Source organism: Pteropus alecto, unplaced genomic scaffold, assembly GCF_000325575.1.
Source record: "Pteropus alecto unplaced genomic scaffold, ASM32557v1 scaffold44, whole genome shotgun sequence".
Taxonomy (NCBI): domain Eukaryota; kingdom Metazoa; phylum Chordata; class Mammalia; order Chiroptera; family Pteropodidae; genus Pteropus; species Pteropus alecto.
The window spans coordinates 6,834,858-6,853,438 of NW_006436812.1; the positions used below are offsets into that span (position 1 = coordinate 6,834,858).

General features: G+C 54.0%; 1 protein-coding gene across 6 annotated transcripts in view; it reads right to left on the reverse strand.

Annotated features, from left to right (window-relative positions):
- CAPN15 (calpain 15) overlaps nucleotides 1–16,568 on the reverse strand; it is a 24,146-nt gene extending 7,578 nt beyond the window's left edge. For 4 of the 6 annotated variants that reach the window (XM_015591201.2, XM_025048356.1, XM_015591200.2 and 1 more), the window contains exons 1-2: nucleotides 16,274–16,568; nucleotides 8,165–8,445 (exon numbers count right to left, since the gene is read on the reverse strand). In XM_015591201.2, coding sequence (XP_015446687.1) covers nucleotides 8,165–8,346 — 182 coding nt within the window. In that variant the 5' untranslated portion in view covers nucleotides 8,347–8,445; nucleotides 16,274–16,568. Of the gene's footprint in view, nucleotides 1–8,164; nucleotides 8,446–12,202; nucleotides 12,347–16,273 lie in introns of all 6 variants that reach the window. The other 2 variants (XM_025048357.1, XM_025048359.1) reach the window with 2 other exon arrangements.
- Nucleotides 16,569–18,581: the final 2,013 nt, after the last annotated feature.

The following is an 18,581-nucleotide window of genomic DNA, read 5'->3' on the forward strand; positions in this document are numbered from 1 at the left end:
AAAACACCCACAGTGAACATCATAACCAGGGGTGAAAGACTGAACGCTTTCCTTCCAGATCAGGAATTCAGCACTGCTAGTCAACATTGTGCTGGAGTTCTAGTCAAAGCAATTAGGCAGGAAAAAGAGATAAAAGGTATCCAACTGAAAAAGAAGAAGTAAAACTACTTCCATTTGCAGATAACATAATCTTATACATACAAAATCCCAAGAATCTACAAAAAACCTACTAGAGCTAATAAATGAATTCAGCAAAGTTGTAGAGACCAACACACAAAAGCATTTCTGTGCTGGTAATGAACAATCCAAAAAGGAAGAAAACAATACCACTTACGATAGCATCCAAATAATACCTAGGAATAAATTTAAATAAGAAGATGAAAGACTTGTACTCTGAAAACTATAAAAAGTTCTGAAAGAAATTAAAGACCTAAACAAATGGAAAAACATCTTGTGTGCAAGGATTAGAAGACTTAATATAGTTATGATGACAATACCCATACTACCCAAAGTGATTTATAGATTCAGTGCAATCCCTATCAAAATCCTCATGGCCTTTTTTTTTTTTTTTAAGGCATAGAAAAAACTGATTCTAAAATTTATATCAAATTGCAAGCCTCCTCACCCCAGTAGCCAAAACAATCTTGAAAGACAGGCAGAAGGTCAAGGCAGACTAGATGTCTACATATGGTCTACATAACCATTGGCATAGAATGGAGAGTCTAGAAATAAACCCTCATACCTGTGGTCAAATAATTTTTGACAAGGGTGCCAAGACCATTCAATGAGGAAAGGACAGTCTTTTTAACAAATGTTGCTGGGACAACTGAATATAAACACTAAAGGATGAAGTTGGGCCCTTATATCAAATCATATTAAAAAATTAACTGGAAATAGATCAATGACCTAAATGTAGGAACAAAAACTACAGAACTCTTAGAAGAAGAAAACATAGGTAAATTTTCATGACTTTGAATCTGGCAATGGATTATTTGATATGACACCAAAAGCACGAGCAAATGGAAAAAAACTGGACTTCCGCCAAAATTAATAACTTTTGCTTCAAAGGACATCAAAAAAGTGAAGACAACCTGCAGAATAGGAGAAAATATTTGCAAACTGTATATCTTATAACTGTCTTGTATCCAGAATAAAGAACTCTTACATATAACTAAACAAAAGAAAAAAAATCCGTTTTAAAAAGGGGCAAAGATTCTATTGCTGCATAACATACACACACATATATACACACACATACGGGGGAAGGGGGACAAAGGAGTTGAACAGGCATTTCTCCAAAGAAGATACACAAATGGCCAATAAGCACAGGAAAAGATATTCATCACTAGTTATCAGGGAAATGCAAATCAAAACTGTCTGGAGGTATCGCTTCACACCCACTGGAATGGCCAGAATCAAAACTGAAGACGATGACAAGTATTGGCAAAATTGTGGAGAAATTAGAGCCCTCACCTACATTGCTGGTGGGAATGCTAAGTAGTATAGCTGCTTTGTAAAACGGTCAAAAAAGCTCTTCAAAAAGTTAAATAATCCTACCTCACAACCCAGCAGTTTCACCCCTAAGTATCTACCTCAAAGAACTGAGAATTGGTATTCTAACAAATACACACACATACATGTTCATTGCAGATCTATTCACAATAGCCAGAGGTGGAAAGAACCCAAATGTCCATTAACAAATACATGGATAAGTCACACACAAAAAATTCTGACACATGCTACAACATGGATGAACCTTGAAAACATGCTAACTGAAAGAAGCCAGACACAAAAGACTGCAAGATCTAGGATTCCATTTATATGAAACGTCCAGCACATGCAAATCTATAGAAGCAGAAGGAAGACTGGTAGCTCCAGGGGCTGGGGAGCAACTGTACAATGGGCATGGGGTTTTCTTCTGGGGTGATGAAATGTTTTGGAACAAGGTAGAGGTGATGGATGCGCATTGTGAAAGTACGAAATACCACTAAACTGTTATGCGAATTTCACCTAAAAAAAAGGTCTGAGTACACGAGGGGAGGGCAAGGGCATGAATGATCCTCTTCACACTATGGGTGGGGTCACCCCTAATTCAGGGCTGGGGGACCCAACTGGCTCTCTGCTTCTGGAGTTTCCAGGGAACTCCCTGGGCAGAGGTCAATTCTGACATGTGCTGAGGGCTATAGGTTATCTGAACATGAAAAGTAACCCAGCAGTGCTTGTGGCCATTCACTGAGGACACTCCTGTCTAGCAGAGGACACAGGCTCACCCAGGAAGCCTTTTTTCCCCCATGCTAAGGCTCTCAGACTGATCAATTCCAGCCATAACAGTAGCTGCTCGGGGGCGGGGCATGGGTGGTGACCCACCTGCAACTCAGCAGTCCCTCCTGACATTTCTCCAAAGAGACATGACAGCCCAGTGCCTAGGCACAGCCTAAACTCTGAGGAGGCCAAGCACTCTCCACTCATCTGCCCACTGTCCACCCAGACCACTGCAGGCTCAGTTCTGCCTGGCAGAGGCTCAAGGACACAGTTCTACGTCCTGAAGCAACATGCAAACCCTGCTCTTCTCATAGTGTGCGTCCCAAGGTGGTGGGGGCCACAGCGAGGCCACAGCAAGCCCACGGGGTAGTGAAGGGGGCAGGACACCCAGCCTGGGAAGAGCAGGGTGGAGGTGATGGTGGGGAATACCCAAGGTCAAAGAAGGTGGGAGAAGGGGCAGGTCCACTGCTAACACCAGCCTGTCTGGAGCAGCCTGTCCCAAAGTGTTACCCACACCCAGACATGGGAGATCCTCTGTGCAGGAGGACACTGCCCTCTTGGGATGGATGGAGACTGGCCGGGGGAAGGACACCTGTCTGTAGCTGCAAGGCTGGCAACACTCAGGGTGGGCTCCACCCCACCTGGAGCTCCTATCCCAGAAGGTCTCTGGCTGTGCACTGAGGGGCAGGTGGGCTGCTGCTAGGATGGGTCTGTGTCTCAGGGAGAGCTTTGCACCACATGCCAGGTGTGGCCAGAGGACATGGTACTCTGAAAGCTGCCAGGCCTGAGGCATGGCAGTGGGGTGGGCACATGGAGGGCAGGGTGGGAAGGGCTGAAGGACTGGCCAAGGAGGTGGGAGCCAGGAAACCTGCACTTGGCTCCCAGGACCCTACTGGTTGTACAGAGCAGTGCAAGGCACTTACCTTCCACCCTCCCAGGGTTCTCCCTTCACAGCCTACCCTGCAGGCTGCCTGGAGCCCCCTTTGCTGGGTGGGTTCTTGGGCACCTGGCCTGCCTGCCTCATTTAAGGCCGGGCCTCTGCTCCTCCCAGGTGTACAAGAAAGGTAGTCAGGCCCATAGCAGGGCAAGTGGGATGTTCCTGGATGGCTCCTCTAAATAAGATGGCTATGAGGGGGTGTTGCACACCACAACACACAGTCTCCTACACCGCTGCTCTACCAGCAGAAAAATCAATTGTTTTTTTTACAAAGCATGAAGCTTGTGCTTCTAATGTTATGTTCACACTGAACCCTTTTGGTTCAGGAAAAAAGAAAACTTGCCTCTTCAAAAATAAACCAAACAAAAAAATCTCCCCTGGGCAACATAACTGTTTCCCAGAGCTAAGAGCAAACTCTGTGAAGCTGCCTTCCTGGTCCGCCTGTGTGGTTGGGCTCTGGGGTGAGCAGGTGGGTGCCCAGCGCCAACAGAGTGGGCCTAGGCCAGCTTTAGCCTTAGCTCCTGTGTTATGTAAAGCCTAAGAAATCTGCCTGGATGTGACCAGGAACTGTACCCCTGCCCCTGCCCCCTTCCTCATTAGAGGAGAAGAGTCATGGTCAAGGTGTGAGGCATGGCATGTGAACGCCCTCCATGTGTGCCCACAAGTAGGGTCTTAGGCAGCCTTCACCCCAGCCCTGGGCTCAAGGGATGATCACTTGCCCTGTGCACCTCACCTGGCCTGGTCTGACCCTTCATAGACCACATGCTCCTGAGAGATCTCCGGAGAGAAAACTCAGGCTCCTGCCCAGCAGGAAAGGTGGGCCCAGGGCCCTCCTAGGACATAGCTGCCCTAGGCTTCAGATCCCTGGTGGTCCCAGGTACACTGAGCAAGGAGAGTCTTACAAATGCTGCAGTGGGGGTGAGCGGGGAGCCCAAGCCCTGTTCACTCAAGTAACCCGCCAGCTGGCCAGTCCCTGGGCCGGCTGCACATGAAGCACGGTGTCTGCTGGTCCTGGCCAGCATCCAGCAACAGGGCAGGTTTCACAGCCATCCTCATGAACAAGGCAAGTCAGGAAGTTTCTGTCTGGAATTCAGAAAGGCTTAAATAAAAGCAGTGCCAAAAAATCAAATTTAAGCCTAGGGAAACAGAGGTAGAGCCTGATGGAAGCAGCGCCCCTCTGGCTGGAAGGAGGCTCTAGGGATGGTGGTGGTGGCACAGCCGTGGGGCTGGCACAGCTCTCCCTCACCAACCCCCAAGGCCTGTATCTCAGCATCACTGGGCAATGACAGGTGAACAGAGGACCTCTGAGCAGGGGAGCAGCTGCTCTGGTCTCTGAAACTCCAGGGCCACCCTCAGTGGCCACCCTGACATGCCTCGGGGCCCAGGAGGGCTGAAAGCTCAGCAAGGCCCAAAGACCTAAAATCCCTAGAGCATCTGAAGGTGAGGCCAGACCACCAAGCAAAGCCTGGGAGTAAGACAGTTGGGAACCCAGAGTCAAACCAGACCCTCAACAGAAAACGCTCCTAAGTTCCAGGACACTAGCTCAGAGGCCAAGTCACCCATGCTCCAGGACACAAACAATCACATCTGGGAGAAAACTGGATGCTCATGAAAAATGACCTGAGTTACTCCTTACAACAGGAAGGCCAAGTCAAAAGTGAGACAACCATTCAGAAAAATCCAACACCAAATGCCTGCTCTACCCTCATTATCTGAGCTGCTGACACTCAGTTCTAATTCAAAAGTGGGGTTATGGAGTTGCTCTTGGGGGCTCACACTAAAGTCCCCCCAGTGCCCAGGACACGTGTTTGCAGAAACATGGAGGCACAGCCCCATCTTGAGAGAAAGCCTTTTTCCTCCCCAGGAAAGCTGAGAGTAATAAGTGGTGCCACACATGAGGGCCTGGGTCAAGCCACCGGACTTGAGGCTGGGCTCCATGCCAGGAAGTCTGGACAACCTGCCTGGCTGTGGCAGCCTGACCCTGGACCCTGGTTTCCCTTGCTGGTTCCAAAGTATACCAGGCACTTCCCTTGGAGGTCACCCTCAGCCAGGCTTAGGTTTTCTTCGTTTGTGTCCTCAGGGAAAGCATAGAGTTTGTAGGTGGCTGATGCTCACAACAATAGCTTATTAAGGTGAATAGCTCCTGGGGCGTCACAGTTCCCGTCTCCAGCCTGGCAGTGGGTTACAGGAGACAAGGCCACCACCAGTTCTCTCAGCTTCATCACTGTAAGGCAGCGTGCTGATATAGTGGAAGGGGCTGACATACTGCTGGCTTCTGCATGTGCCTTTCCAGTCCCTGATGCCCCTGTCAGAGCGGGGAGCGGTCTCTCCCATGCACATACCTGGCTGACACCCCAGACTGGTGGACGGCTGCACATGTGCGTATACATGTGCGTCTTTGTGTCCAGGTGTGCATGGGGGGAGACAGTCCTGTCAGGAGCAATTCGCAGGGGCACCGTGGTGGGCCACCTTCCTGCCATCTGTCCACCAAGCTCCCCGACCCCTGCTGTTCTTTCTCATCTCTCATTTGGGTGCCTGTGAATTCCTCAAGGTCATTAGCACCATTTCTTCCTGATCTGCCTCTGCCCACTGCTCCCAGTGGCAGACAGTAACCACCTTGAGGTCTGGGCCCAACTGCAGTGGCTGTGGAAGGAGCTACCTGGATGTACCAGCCTAGAACAGGGGCCTGGAGGGAGCCAGGAGAATGAGAAAGTGGGAGCAGAGTCATCAGGGACTTGGTTTGACAGTGTGTATGAGTCAAGATCCAAAGTCTAACATGCACACGCCCCTCAGCACACCAGAAGGGCCTTGGAGCGAGCTGCCTGGCAAACTCAGCAGGGTCCACAGTTCTGCTGCTGTTCAACCTAGGGTCCAGCCTCCCTTCCTGGGACCCAGTAATTCCACTCCTAGCAATTTATCCTAAGTAAAAGAATAAATGGAAACCTGAACAGATGCTCAATAGCACCAACCATTACAGAAATGCAACTCAAACCACCATGAGACAGCACCTCACACCCAGCCAGAATCAAAACCGCAGATGATAAAAGTGTCCAGGACGTGGAAAAACTAGAGCCCTTCCCTGCATTGTTAGTGGGAATGCAAAATGGTGCAGCCACTTGGGAAAACAGTCTAGCGGTTTCTTGGAAAGTTAAATATAAACTTGCAATAAACTTCAGAAATTTCATTCTAGATACCTACCCAAGATAAATAAAAATATATATCTACCTAAAAACTTGTACACAAATGTTCACAGCAGCATGCTTCACAAAAACCAAGTGGAAACACCCCAAGATGTCCACTGACTGAGGAATGGATAAGTAAATGTGGTCCATCCAGACAATAGAATAGTATTCAGCCATAAAAACAATGAAGCACTGACACAGGTTGTACATGGATGGACCCTGAAAACATTACACTCGGTCAAAGACCCTAGATACAGAAGAACACCTATTATGTGATTCCACTTATGTGAAATTTCTAGAAAAGGCAAATCTATAGACAGGAAACTGGGTGGTTGTCTGGGGATAGGGAGGGACTGCAAATGGGCAGGATCTTTTGGGGGTGTGCAGATGCTGAAAAATTGGATTGTAGTCATGGTTGCATAACTGTAACAGACTAAAATCACTGAGCTGCACACTTGTGAGGGGTGGATTTGATAGTAAAGTTATATCTCAATAAAACAGAGATACAGAGATGATCACTAACGTCCCATTGGTACAGTAACAAGGGGGAACAGAGGAAATTCTCTAATAAGTCCCGACATCTCACTCCTGCCTCTCACTGGTCTCTGCCACCATCTGGCCGCCTGGCACATCCCTCTAGACCTCAAGCCCTTGAATCCTGCCTGCTAGGGTAACTAATAAGACCTCTGAGACTCTCACTTGGCTGGATGTGTTACTTCCTCCAGAACCCTCCCAAGTTCTTCCTCTGCCAGGGACTCAGGCCTCAGCTCCAATGCCATCCCAGGAGGCTGGCCCCACTCCCGCATGCCCAGGAGAGAGGCCTGGTGGGAACCAGGAGAATGAGAAAGGGCGAGCTGAGTCACCAGGCACTTGGCTTGATAGTGTGAGTCAAGGTTCAAAGTCTAACACATGCGCATGCCCCCTCAGCGTGCTGCCTGCCTAGTGGGGAGTCCAGGACGCACCTTTGAGAGAGGGAGGACAGCATGTTTCCCACTGAACCTAGGCCTGGGTACCCACGGAGAGTGGGAGCTACCACTGCCTCTGCTCCAAGGTCCGAGGAAACCCGAGTGTCTGCTGAGCACCAGGCACCCCTCCCTCTGGCAAGATCATGGGACTGGGTAAAGGCAGGGGCATCAGTGCCAGGGTGGGACATTGGGGTCTGACCTGCCTCCACATCAGTCACCATGGCACCACTGAGGGGAGGCTCTCCAGGTGATCCAACAGGCAGTCTAGGCAGAGACTGGCCATAGTTTGAGGGACCTGGCATATGAAGATATGCCCCTGTGGCCCCACAGCCCCCACTGTTCCCCTGTAGGCAGCAACATCAGAGCAGGAGTGCCACACACAGATAAGAGGCCTGGACGGTGTCCCTAAAATTCTGTGGGAAACAAGCCAGCATTCTCAGCACATGCCAGTGCCACCTGGGCCTGGGGTTGACAGGTTTTCCTCTCACTCAACAAAAAGTTCCAGAAACAGCTTCCAAGCACCAGACTGAACACCCTATGCCCAGAGGCAGGCTATACATCCCGCCCCAACTGTCTCTGACCAGCAGGCCAAGATTCACACTGTCCAGCTGGGGGGAGAGGGCCGGCCTTCCAGATCTTTTCTGCTAAGCGTGGAGCAATCCCAGAGCCTCTCAGGTCTTGTGCCAGTGGGGGAAAATGGGCTGCCAGAGGACCCTAAGGAATAGGGACCCCACTTCTCTGCAAGCCCCTCTGCCAAAGAAGGGGCATCTTGACAGAGTAGCATTCCCACCCCCTGAGGACCCCCCCATCTTTCTTACCTTCGGGCTCGGGGGCGTAGGGGCTGGTGCTGCCGGGTGACCAGGGCACCGCCCCAGAGAGGCCCCCCGGGGCCGCTCCTACACCAGCCGGCCGTTGCCGGGGGTCCCGGGTAGGGCGGCCCCCCAGGGAAGCCATGGTCCGACTCGGTCTCGGTGGCCAGCGAGGAGGCGGAGCTCCCCATGGCCCCCTCGACGGAGGCCAAGCTGAGAGCCGGGCCTGGTCACACGCGGCTGGAGCATGGAGGGAGGTGAGCACCCACACAGGATACAGGGCAGCTGGGCTGGTCAAAGTCACACAACAAAAATAAACACAGAGAGAATAAAGAGAAAGAGAAGAAACAGCATGATTCACAGGAACAAAGCCCCAGGAGCTCTGGGAGCGTCCCCCAGTGTGAGTGGCCTTGAAGCGGGAAGGCGACAGCCACTAAGCAGGGACATGGGGCCTACGACTGACCCAGCAGCAGGCAGTCTGCGGTGCCCACCCCAGGTACCTCTATAGCAGAGGCCCCCACAGGACCAAGGGCCAGATGTCAACAGAGCTGTACCCCCAAGATGGGACACACCGGTGCCAGGAGCTGGGCTGCAGGTACCCACCCCTGCCCCATCACCAGAGCCCCCTTCGCCGCTCCTGAAAACGCATATCAACCCATCAACTGTCCACAGGAGAGGGATGGTGGTATCACCAGCTGCTGATCTTCAAAGAGAGTTTTATCCTCAGTGAGAAGAGAAATGACGTGATTTGGCTTTATTGTAGAAGGTTCAGGGTATACTTAACCGAAGGAGAAAGAAAAACAAGGGAAGTGAACACAGTGGTGCAGCCCTGCAGGACAGCCTCCAGGAGGACAGAGTGCTACCACGCAGCCAGGCAAAGACCCACACAGTGCTGTCTACCCACATAGCCCTCTGAAGCCCTCCTGAGGGAGAGCCTCCTCGATCCAGAGAAACTTCAGGGGCCCAAGAGGAGATGGGTGACATAGGAGGGATCTGGGAGGCTGGCTAAGACTCCAATGGGGGACCATCTGTGCTCCAGGAGAGGCCTCTGACTCCCACGGGCTGAGGGGAGGAATGGAATACAGCCCAAAGGCATCCACCTTGAGATGGAGACAGCACGTCTCATTTCAAATGTGGCAAGTCCCAGTCAGGTTAGGGAAGATGCCTGCACTTCCTCCCCTCGCCCACCTGGCTGGGCTCTGGGCCAAGGTGGGCGTCTGCTTGGCTTTCCAGCTGTGCAGGTGACTAGCAGCACAGCTCCCACCCTGGGTCCACTGTCACCCTTCTCCCAGTTCCCAAACAGGTACATTGACAACAGGGGCCAGGGCTGGAGGATGCATCCTTGCAGTACAGGCAGGCCACACCTGAGAGTTACTAACAGCATACACGGCTCTGGAGGCCAGCAGAGGTCAAGCACAACGGGACATGGGAGGGACTCCTGCCCCGTAGCAATAACATTCACTGGGACGCCTTTTCTCTGAGGGACAGAGACATGGGTGGGATGTGGATAGCAGCACCAGCCCTTACTGGGCTGGTGTCCCCACAAGTCACCTGCCACTCAGGCCTCTGCCACAGAGCATGACCAGAGCTGAGCAGTGGGGCAGAGTCCCTGTGGCCTACAAAGCTGACAGTGTCTCCACCTGGCCCTTGAAGAAACGTCTGCCAGCTCTGGCCACCAGCAACACTGTCCAGCAGGAGCATCAAGTGAGCCACAGGGGTCAATCCTTGAACAGCCACATAAGAAAGGTACAATAGAGAGGTTACGGGAATCTCGATGATGTCCCTCATATAGCCCAACACACCCAAAACATAACTATATCAATATGAGACCGGTGAAACCATGTGGGAGCTGCATGACACCATCTCGGGTTGAAGTCTTTGGACTCGACTGTGGTTCACACTCACTTCTGTGTAGACGAGCTATGCTCTGGAGTCAGCAACCACATGTGTTGGTGACTTCCATACTGGGCAGCATGCAAGCAGGCACAACAGAGGGCCTATGTATAACAGATGTGGGTGCTCAGAGCACAGAGCACATCCACCAGCAGTCAGTTCCACATCAACCTGGGTCACTCAGGACACCTGCCTCTCCCCTGATTACAAGTCAGACAACAGAACAGATAGAACGGGCCCCTGAACCCAACTCCACACAGGAGCCCCTCATGGGAAAAGGGCCCAAGTGTTTCTGACACTCCCTTTTGCAGCCAAATATTGACAGGTGAATGGCAGGGAGGGGAGGAGCAGGTGAGAATAGGTGAGGGCTTAAGTTGGAGTCATGGCCAGTGGAGGTGCCCATGAAGCAGAACTGCTCATGACTTGAATCCAAGATGGTCTGTTTGTGATAAAGAGCTTTGCCTGTGTCTACCAGGAGAGCAGAGGGCTGCATGGGGGGAAGCCTTGCCCAAGAACCCTCAAACCAAGGATGGAGGCAGGGTGGACAATGCCATCTGCAACCAGGTCAGGTGACGCCACCACACACATCTGATGTATGTAGAGCCAAAGGGAAAGCCAACCCTAATGCAGAGTGACGACATGGCTCCAGGCCTCCCAGGGCAATGTGTGGGGCCATAGGGGCCTGGCTCTGCCTGGAGGAAGGAGCAGCTAAGTCCCACACAGGTTGGATGTGCTGCCTGAAGTGCAAGCTCCCACGAGGACCCATCTTCTCTTCACCAATGTCCTTAACAGGCCCTTAGCCACAGGACAGTAAGTGCTCAGACCCGTCACAGACACTTGGGGTATGTGCTGGCCTCCCACTTCTGCATGCTGGCAGAGCATGTGGCACCTGAGTAGGGCCAGCCCCTCAACACGCCTTCAGGAAACTCTGACCTTGTAGATCCCATCTGGAGAGGATGGGAAGCCCATTGAAGGGTGGGCTACGTGGCAATGGCCAGGCCTCTCCTGGGGGCTCCAAGAGAAGGGACATAGAGCAGGGCAGCCTGGAAGGACACATCTCCCAGAGAACAGCCAGCTCCAGAAAGGCCTCTCTGGAGATTTCTGGGGATGACAGCACCCCCAAACCCCTATACCTTGTCTTGGCCCACTGGGGGTGGGCACAAGCCCCTGGGAGTAAAACTCTACAAGGGAGCGCCCTGATTGGGCAAGGCACGCAGCCAGGCCACAAAGCACAGCATGGCTCTGTTGCCCGAGCTAACCAAGGGTCCCACCCGCATGGGGTTGTGTGGGAAGCTCTGCCAGGTCAGGGTGAGTCAATCCACAGCTCCCATCCTGGTTTCACGTCAGAATAACCAGGGATAGGAGCTTTTACAAATCCTGCTGCTCAGGCTCTGTTCTTTGAGATAAAACCCCAGGTAAGGGCCTCTTACAAGGCAGAGCTGACCCCAATCCCAGGTGACAAGCCTTGTGCAGCACTCTTCTGCAGAGCCTGCTCCTCCTCTCACCCCAGATGAGAGTGTAGAGAGATCTGCCACCCCGGCAAGAGTCTAGGTCAATTCATTCAGCAAATGCCCTTCAGGGCCCTGCTGTGTCCCAGGCCCTGTTTTAGGCACTGGATATGGCAACATGCAGGGACCCTGCCTGTAGGGGGCTCACTCTTTGGCTGCTGTGTCTTAAGAAGAGCATAATGTATAAAACACCTCCAGGCAGAAGCCAGAGCAGACAATGGCAGAACCAGCCCACTAGATTGTGCAAATGGGTAAGGCTCTGAGACCAGCACCTCAGAATGAGCAGCTACCCCACAGCCCCAAAGCCCCCACTGGTTCCTTCTGCCCTCACTCGGGAACTGCTGCCCTAGATTTAAATGGGGCAGTGGCCTAGATCTCCCCTCAGAAGCACAGAAGTGGGGCTGCTGCCGCCTTCAGAGAACAGGGTGTTAATCCATAGGGGCTGATTGGGCTGTCCCCCAGTCCTGGTGTGAGGCGTGTGCCCAGCATGGCACTCTGAGAGGACAGCAGGGGACCATCCCACCCAGAGTGACAAGTGCATGAAGGGCCAGATGAGGATGACCCTCTCCACAAGACCCCTGCATGGGATGCACCTGCCTTAGTCATGGCAAGCTGTGACAGCCCACCACCCCTCACCCCAGCTCACCTGCTCTCCCACTGCCCCTCTGAGGGTGGGCGCTGAGACCTCGGCATCTGGGAAGCAGGAAGGGGGCACTTCTCTGTGGGTGGCAGGTGAGTTGCTCAGGGCTGGGGGTGAGCAGACACCTGCCTGTGAGCCAGAAGCCTGCAGCTGTGGAGGCCATGGAGAGAAAGGCATAGGCCACATTCAAGTCCCTATGGGGAGGGAGTGGGTGTTTATGCTGTTGTCCCAGCTTGAACTCCTGGGGAGCCCTGTGAGTCCATGCTCTCCACATTAGCTGGTGGGGCACAAGTCCTATTAAAACTTATCAAGATCCATCACCCCATGCCGTAATAATGGTCCATCACCATCTGCAGCAACCCAGATAGGCCACCCACCGTACTCCGGAATCGCGCCCACCAGACATGAAGCCAGTTAGTCTCCCATGGCCTGAGGAGGGCTGCCAACAAGGCAGAAACACAGAGGATGTGAAGCTCCTGCCTGAGTGAAGGAAGCTGCCCCTGCCCTACCAGAATCCAGGCTGGGACCCCACCCCGGGGAGGGCCCAGATTTCAACCTCGCAGCCCCCAGAACTGGCAGGACAGCATTCTCCTGCAGCCATCCCTTCGTTCCCCTCCCTCAAAGGGTCAACAGCTCAGCAACATCAACAGCGCACTGTCTCGCCCCCTTGAGGTGGGAGGATAGCAGAGCACCAAGTTAGGGGACTGGCTATCAGGGACGGGGGTGGGGGGGTGTTCCACCTGGGGGAAACCAAAGGTACAGCAGAGCCCAGCAAGATGTGCCTGCCCTGCAGTGTGCCCCAGAATGAGAGGAACAGGGCCCCAGGCCTCAGACGCACAGTGTGGCCTTCAAGGCGATGAGAACCGGGCTTTGTCAAGACAGGGTCTGGGAAACAGGTCTCAGGAGGGTTCTGAGAATCAAAGGTTCTAAGGAGAGGCCGAGGCATCCCTGAAGAGAGAGAGGGCGCTCATATCTCATTCCAGCCATACTGCTCCACAACTGGTCCTACAGCACTTGGGAAGGAACTCGTCCCCATAGTGGAGATACTTGAGTTCCCTTTGTGATTGCAACTGGGTCAGCCACAGAGTGGGTTTGCCAACAGCACATCTACCCAGAAGACATGTCCCCTCTCCTGGAAAGTTCTGGACTCTGGCCCTGGAACAGATCCAGCCCCTAGGCTTACTGGCTCGGGCCAGAGTCCATTGGAAAACAGTGGTGACCAGCCATCTGTGGCTCTTGTGCCGGGCTACGCCCCACCCCTAGGCCAGGGCCACTCAAAGGGCCTTCCCACTTCCACACACATGGGCCTGGATAAGGAATGGCCCTTGGTCTCCCCGAGAACATTCCCATGGGAGGTGGCCTGGGGATGACATTCCTTTGGAAGCTGCATCTGTCTCTCACCCAAAGGTGGAGGCTCCAGGGAAGCAGCCAGCTCCTCACTGCTTGGTCTAAGTCCTTGACTATCCCTGGGCCAGCCAGGGTGGCAGGTAGGGCTGTTCGAGATCTCAGGGCCCCAGTGGACAGAGTCTCCCTTAGTCCGGCTCTGCCTACAGCAGGGGCTGCCAAAAAAAGGTGCCCCAGTGGGGCAGGGCTCTGAGTAAGCAGCCAGGCAGCTATTGAGATTTGCCTCGACCCCAGGTCCTGGCACCACCCGGCCACTCCAACCTCCAACCACTGCTGCAGGATGGGTGGCTTTGCACACGCGTATCTCTCCCGTCCTTCCTAGGTGCAGTACAAGGACCCAACTGGGGTAGTGTACAGCTCCAAAGACGCAAGAGGACACACAGTGACCCCATTCCTCGCTGCGATCTCCCCCACTTGCTTACTGTCACTCTCAGGTAAACACTGAGGCTAGCCACCCCCTGCCTACAAAGTCTGCACCTGCAACAGCAAATGTCACTGCTGACCTCTCTGAGAGAACTGAGAAGGTTCTGCTGAAATTATAAACACCCCCTAAGAAGCCAGATCCAAGGATAAATGCTGAGGGCTCCAAAAGTGTAACTACCACTTCCTGTAAGCAAACTTGGGAAGAAACACACCTGCCCCAAATCCTCCTTGCCCATCTACTCGGAGCTGCTGCCTGAACACACTACAAGGTGGTCACGCTTGGCGTTTCTGGACTTCTCTGTATGACCAAGTACTTTGTCCCTGAAGGTTCCAGCTGTCTGCTTTAGCACAGAGTTTGGAGTTCCTCACTGTGCAGATCCACTCCCACGTCCTTGGCCCACTCAGAGTGCCTACTGACCTTGGTCACAGTGAATGACCAGCAGTCGATGGGCTGAATTCACTCTACTTTCCAAAGCACCTGCTCTCTGGGATGGGAGGAGATGGACCTCTCAAAGTCAAAGGCACACATGAGATGGCTGGAGGATGCTCTAAGGAGGGGAATGGGGTCACTGCGTGTCCTCATGTGTCTTTGGAGCTGTAAACCACCTCAGTTGTGCATCGTGAAATAGGAAATTATGTTTTCCACACAGTACTGTCAGAGAGAGAGAGACATTCTCAGGATTTCAGTTTCTAGTTCTCAAGTTCAATACTGTCATCAGGGGCGACACCAGAGCTCAACACAGACCTCCCGGGCATTCTTAGCAGGAAGGGGGAGAAGCTGTATCCACACTGAGGGGATTGGCAGGAAAGATCTGGTGAGAGACAAGATCACATTTCTACTTTGAGACATTCACGCGGGTGCCAAGTAATGGGGCACAGGGCAGAACCAGAGGATAGAAAAGGAAGAAGTGCTGGGCAGTCCAGGTAACAGGGGAGTGAAGGAGTAGCTGGCTGAGCCCAGAAACCCCTCCAGGTCTTGGGTGCTCAGAGCAGACACAATATCTAAGTTCATAGGTCCCTGCCTAAAGCCATGTAGCCACTAAGCCTTGGGCCCAGCAGGGCTTAAACCTGGCTCTCATCAGCTTGTCTGCTCAGGAAAAGCAGCTCCAGAGATTTTCAGATGCAGAAGGGGGAAAAGAAGAGTGCCCCTTCTGGGAGCAAAACAATCTGAGATGAAGATGAGCCCACCCCCAAGGCCAAGCTGCACTGACTTCCTGTAAGAACCCCTTCCTGCAACAGTACCAGCCAGGCTGAAGGGCAGAGCTCCAGGGTCTCCAGGTACCCCTGTCCGTTTGGGGCTCTCTGCAACTTAGGCCAGGAAACACTATCTTCATCTCTTTGTATTTGAGAAAGTCACTCAGAAGTAGAAAGATGGAATTACCCTACAGACTCTGGAGGCGGAAAACAATCTCTCCACACCTGTGACTCACACAGCTCTCCAGACCTGGGCAGAAGAGGCCCAGGGATCCCCAAAGTAGGGGCCCCTGGGAGGAACACAGACCCTACTCAGCACCAAGGTGAGCCCCAGTTTTCCCCACAGGATGTCATGGCTGTGAGTTGTAGGACCCCAGACTCTCAGGCCTGGTCTTACAGGGATCCTGTTGCTTGCAGTCTGGTCATAAACTCCTGTGCATTCAGGGTTCCCCGAGAGCCACCCCGCCACCGCCACTTGACCACACAGCAATGGTTCACTGGTCAGGACCAGAAGGGCCCCTTTTGCAGCCAACAAGAAGAGCCGGTTCGCCCAGCAGCCTGGCAAATATTCTCAGGAGCCACCCTCTGTAACTTCCCAGTGTCGCTTCAGAACCAGCCCGGAGAGGAACAGAGAAGAGGAAGTGTGGGGTGGCCAGTGGGCACACAGGGCACGCCTGCGCTTCCCTCATTCCATGGGACCGCCCCCAGGCAGTGCCCAGAGTCCCTCGGTGGAGAGGGTGAGGGCACGACAGGACACATCGCAAAACCAGGATGCTGCCTGTGAGATAAGGGCACTCAAGGGCAGGGAGAGGCTGAGGACGCCTCCACTGTCCGTAGCACTCTGGGGCTAGTCTCCCAGTGACTCAAATGACCCAAGTCCCCACTGGCTCCCCTCTCCAAGCAGCGCCCCCAGCGCATCCCTGGCTCTGGCCAATGCCCAGGAGCTGATCTTGGCTCTGAGGCCAGCAGCCCTGACACTGAGAGGCGCCTGCCAGGCCTGGGCTCTGGCGAGGGTCTAGGCCGCGTCCCGGCCCCAGTTCGGCAGGAGGGACTCACCTCCGCAACCCGGCAGCGCTTCCTCCGTCCCTGCGGCCTTGGCGGCGCGGCCTCCGGCCCGCTCGCCCCTGCCAGCCGACCCACAACTTCTGCCACCCGCCGCGCTGCCCCACTGGCCTTCCGCGCTAAGTGGCGGAACCGCCGAACGCCCAGACCCGGCTGAACCCAGTCCGCGTCCAGCGCCCGCCCTACGTCGCCTCCGTAGCGTAGCGCCCGGCCGGGGCCCCGCGGCTACGGCGAGCCCGGGGCGCACGCGGCGCTGTGAATCGTGCGTCCGGACTACCGCTCCCACAGAGCCGCGCGGCGCCGATAGGACGAAAGCTCCGGGCGGTGCCTGGCACGCGAGGCAACCCGGGAATTGTAGTACTCCGGGTGGCCGACAACAACAGCCCCGATTGGCGCCCTCCAGGGGTTGGCCGACTTCCCGGGCCGCCCCACGCGCTAGCGCTACTAGAGATGGCAGAGCTTCGGGCCCGGGCATCGCTGCGTGCCGGATTTGGCGCGGAGTGGCGAGGGGATGCACCGAGAATACTACTGGGACTTCAGCTTCCAGGATGCTCTGCGCGGGAGGAAAAGGCGGGGCCTCCGCGTCCGCTCCAGTCTGGGAGCTTCCTGCTGCGCCTTGCGGGAGGCGGTGGGGGGGTCTCCTAGCCGCAGGTCTGCTGCCTAGACTGGCGTCGGGCTGCGCCCAGGACCCTACGTGTCACTGGGCTCTCAGACCTCCTAGTTTCCTCCAGGGCCTCCTCACTCTCTACCCAGCTCCCCCCTCAGCTGCCTCAAACCCTCTCTGCAACTCGTTCGCTTCTTTGATTCTCAAGGGCTTCACGGTCAAAGGCTCCAGTTTTGATGGCACCGACCTGGGTCTGAGACACGGCCTTGGCACTTAAGAGTGTGACTAGGGCACATTACTTCTCTGGGGCATTGGGAGGACGAAGTGAGATATCACCATAGATTGCGTGTGACCCAGTGCCTAATAGGAAGGAAGCCCTAAAACGTGGAAAGCCGGTGTTCCTCTGCAGGAGCCTCTGAAGAGAACCTGACCTCCTGCACAAAAAAGCCTCTTCTGGCTCAGTCTCCCTTTACGTTCCCTTTCTGCAGCCCTGAGGTCACTCTAAGACCCGGCAGCCACGCAACTGGAGCCCTCTGTTGCCTACATGTCTTGAAGGCAGCAGGGCATGCAGGATAACTCTGGTGTCAACAGTTTATGATACACAACTGAAGCACTGGGAGGCTGCTGTGGGATTTGGAGATGCTGAGGGCAGAGCCCCAAGGACTATGGCACTTAGGGGCATGTAGGGAGCCTGGAAAGGCAGGGCCATGCAGGAGACAGAAGCAAGACATGTCAGCTAAGATTTAGGGAATGTTTGGTTGTAGTCCAGTTCTGCCTCGAGGTCAAGTGGAGTTTGACAAATGGATGATGTTTGCTTCAGTGCCCACAAAGTCTAAGCTCAAGAGGACCTCCATGGGCAGGGCTCGATGCTCCTGAGAGGACATTCAAGCCCCATGAAAACCTCCATCTTACTTTTCAGATGCTGCAGCAGGGACACCGTGTTAATGTAGGGGCTTGGCTTTAGCTGCAGCCAAAACAGCTGCTCCCTGAGTGCCCCAAGGCAACAAGCTGCCTGTGGGGCACAGGACTATAGAGTGACTTAGCCCAGCCCCAGCCCCCTCTCCTGCATGAAAGTGATGATGATACTTCTGACCATGTGTGGCTGTGGAATCACATGAGAGGCCTGAGTAAAGGGCTGATTCCCAGTGGGGGCTCAGTGACCACAGGTCACCTTCCCTCCCCAGCCCCTTTTCCTGGGTGCTGCCTGGGGTGGTTGTGTCAGGACTGGTGTCCACAGCTCTGTAACCTCTCAACAAGAGAAACAATTGAAGTTGAGTCTGTTGACTTGATGGCCCAGGTTCCTGCCAGCTCACTACCAAGTTTTGAAGAGCCAGGCCCTACACTCAGGTGAGGAGAAAGCAGGAGAATCCCAGCCCTTCCCAGGAAGAGGCCAAGGCCTGCTGACGTGAGGGAGCAAGCCAAGTCACCAGAAGAGGGTCTCGGGAGGATTCTTCAAGACTGTTGAATGTGCACTGTCCCAGGAGGGAGCTGGAAAGAAAAGGTTCTATGTGCAGCAGGTGGCAGGAGGACCAGAACAGTAAGATAAGAGACATGTATGTGGAGTCAACCTGTGATCATCTTAAATATGCTGAGGCACATGGATGTAAATTTTAAATGACTATAAAGCAGAAAGTGACTTTCGACTCCCTAGACCTTGGCAATGCCATCCCAGCTGGAGGACACCACCCTCACAACTCT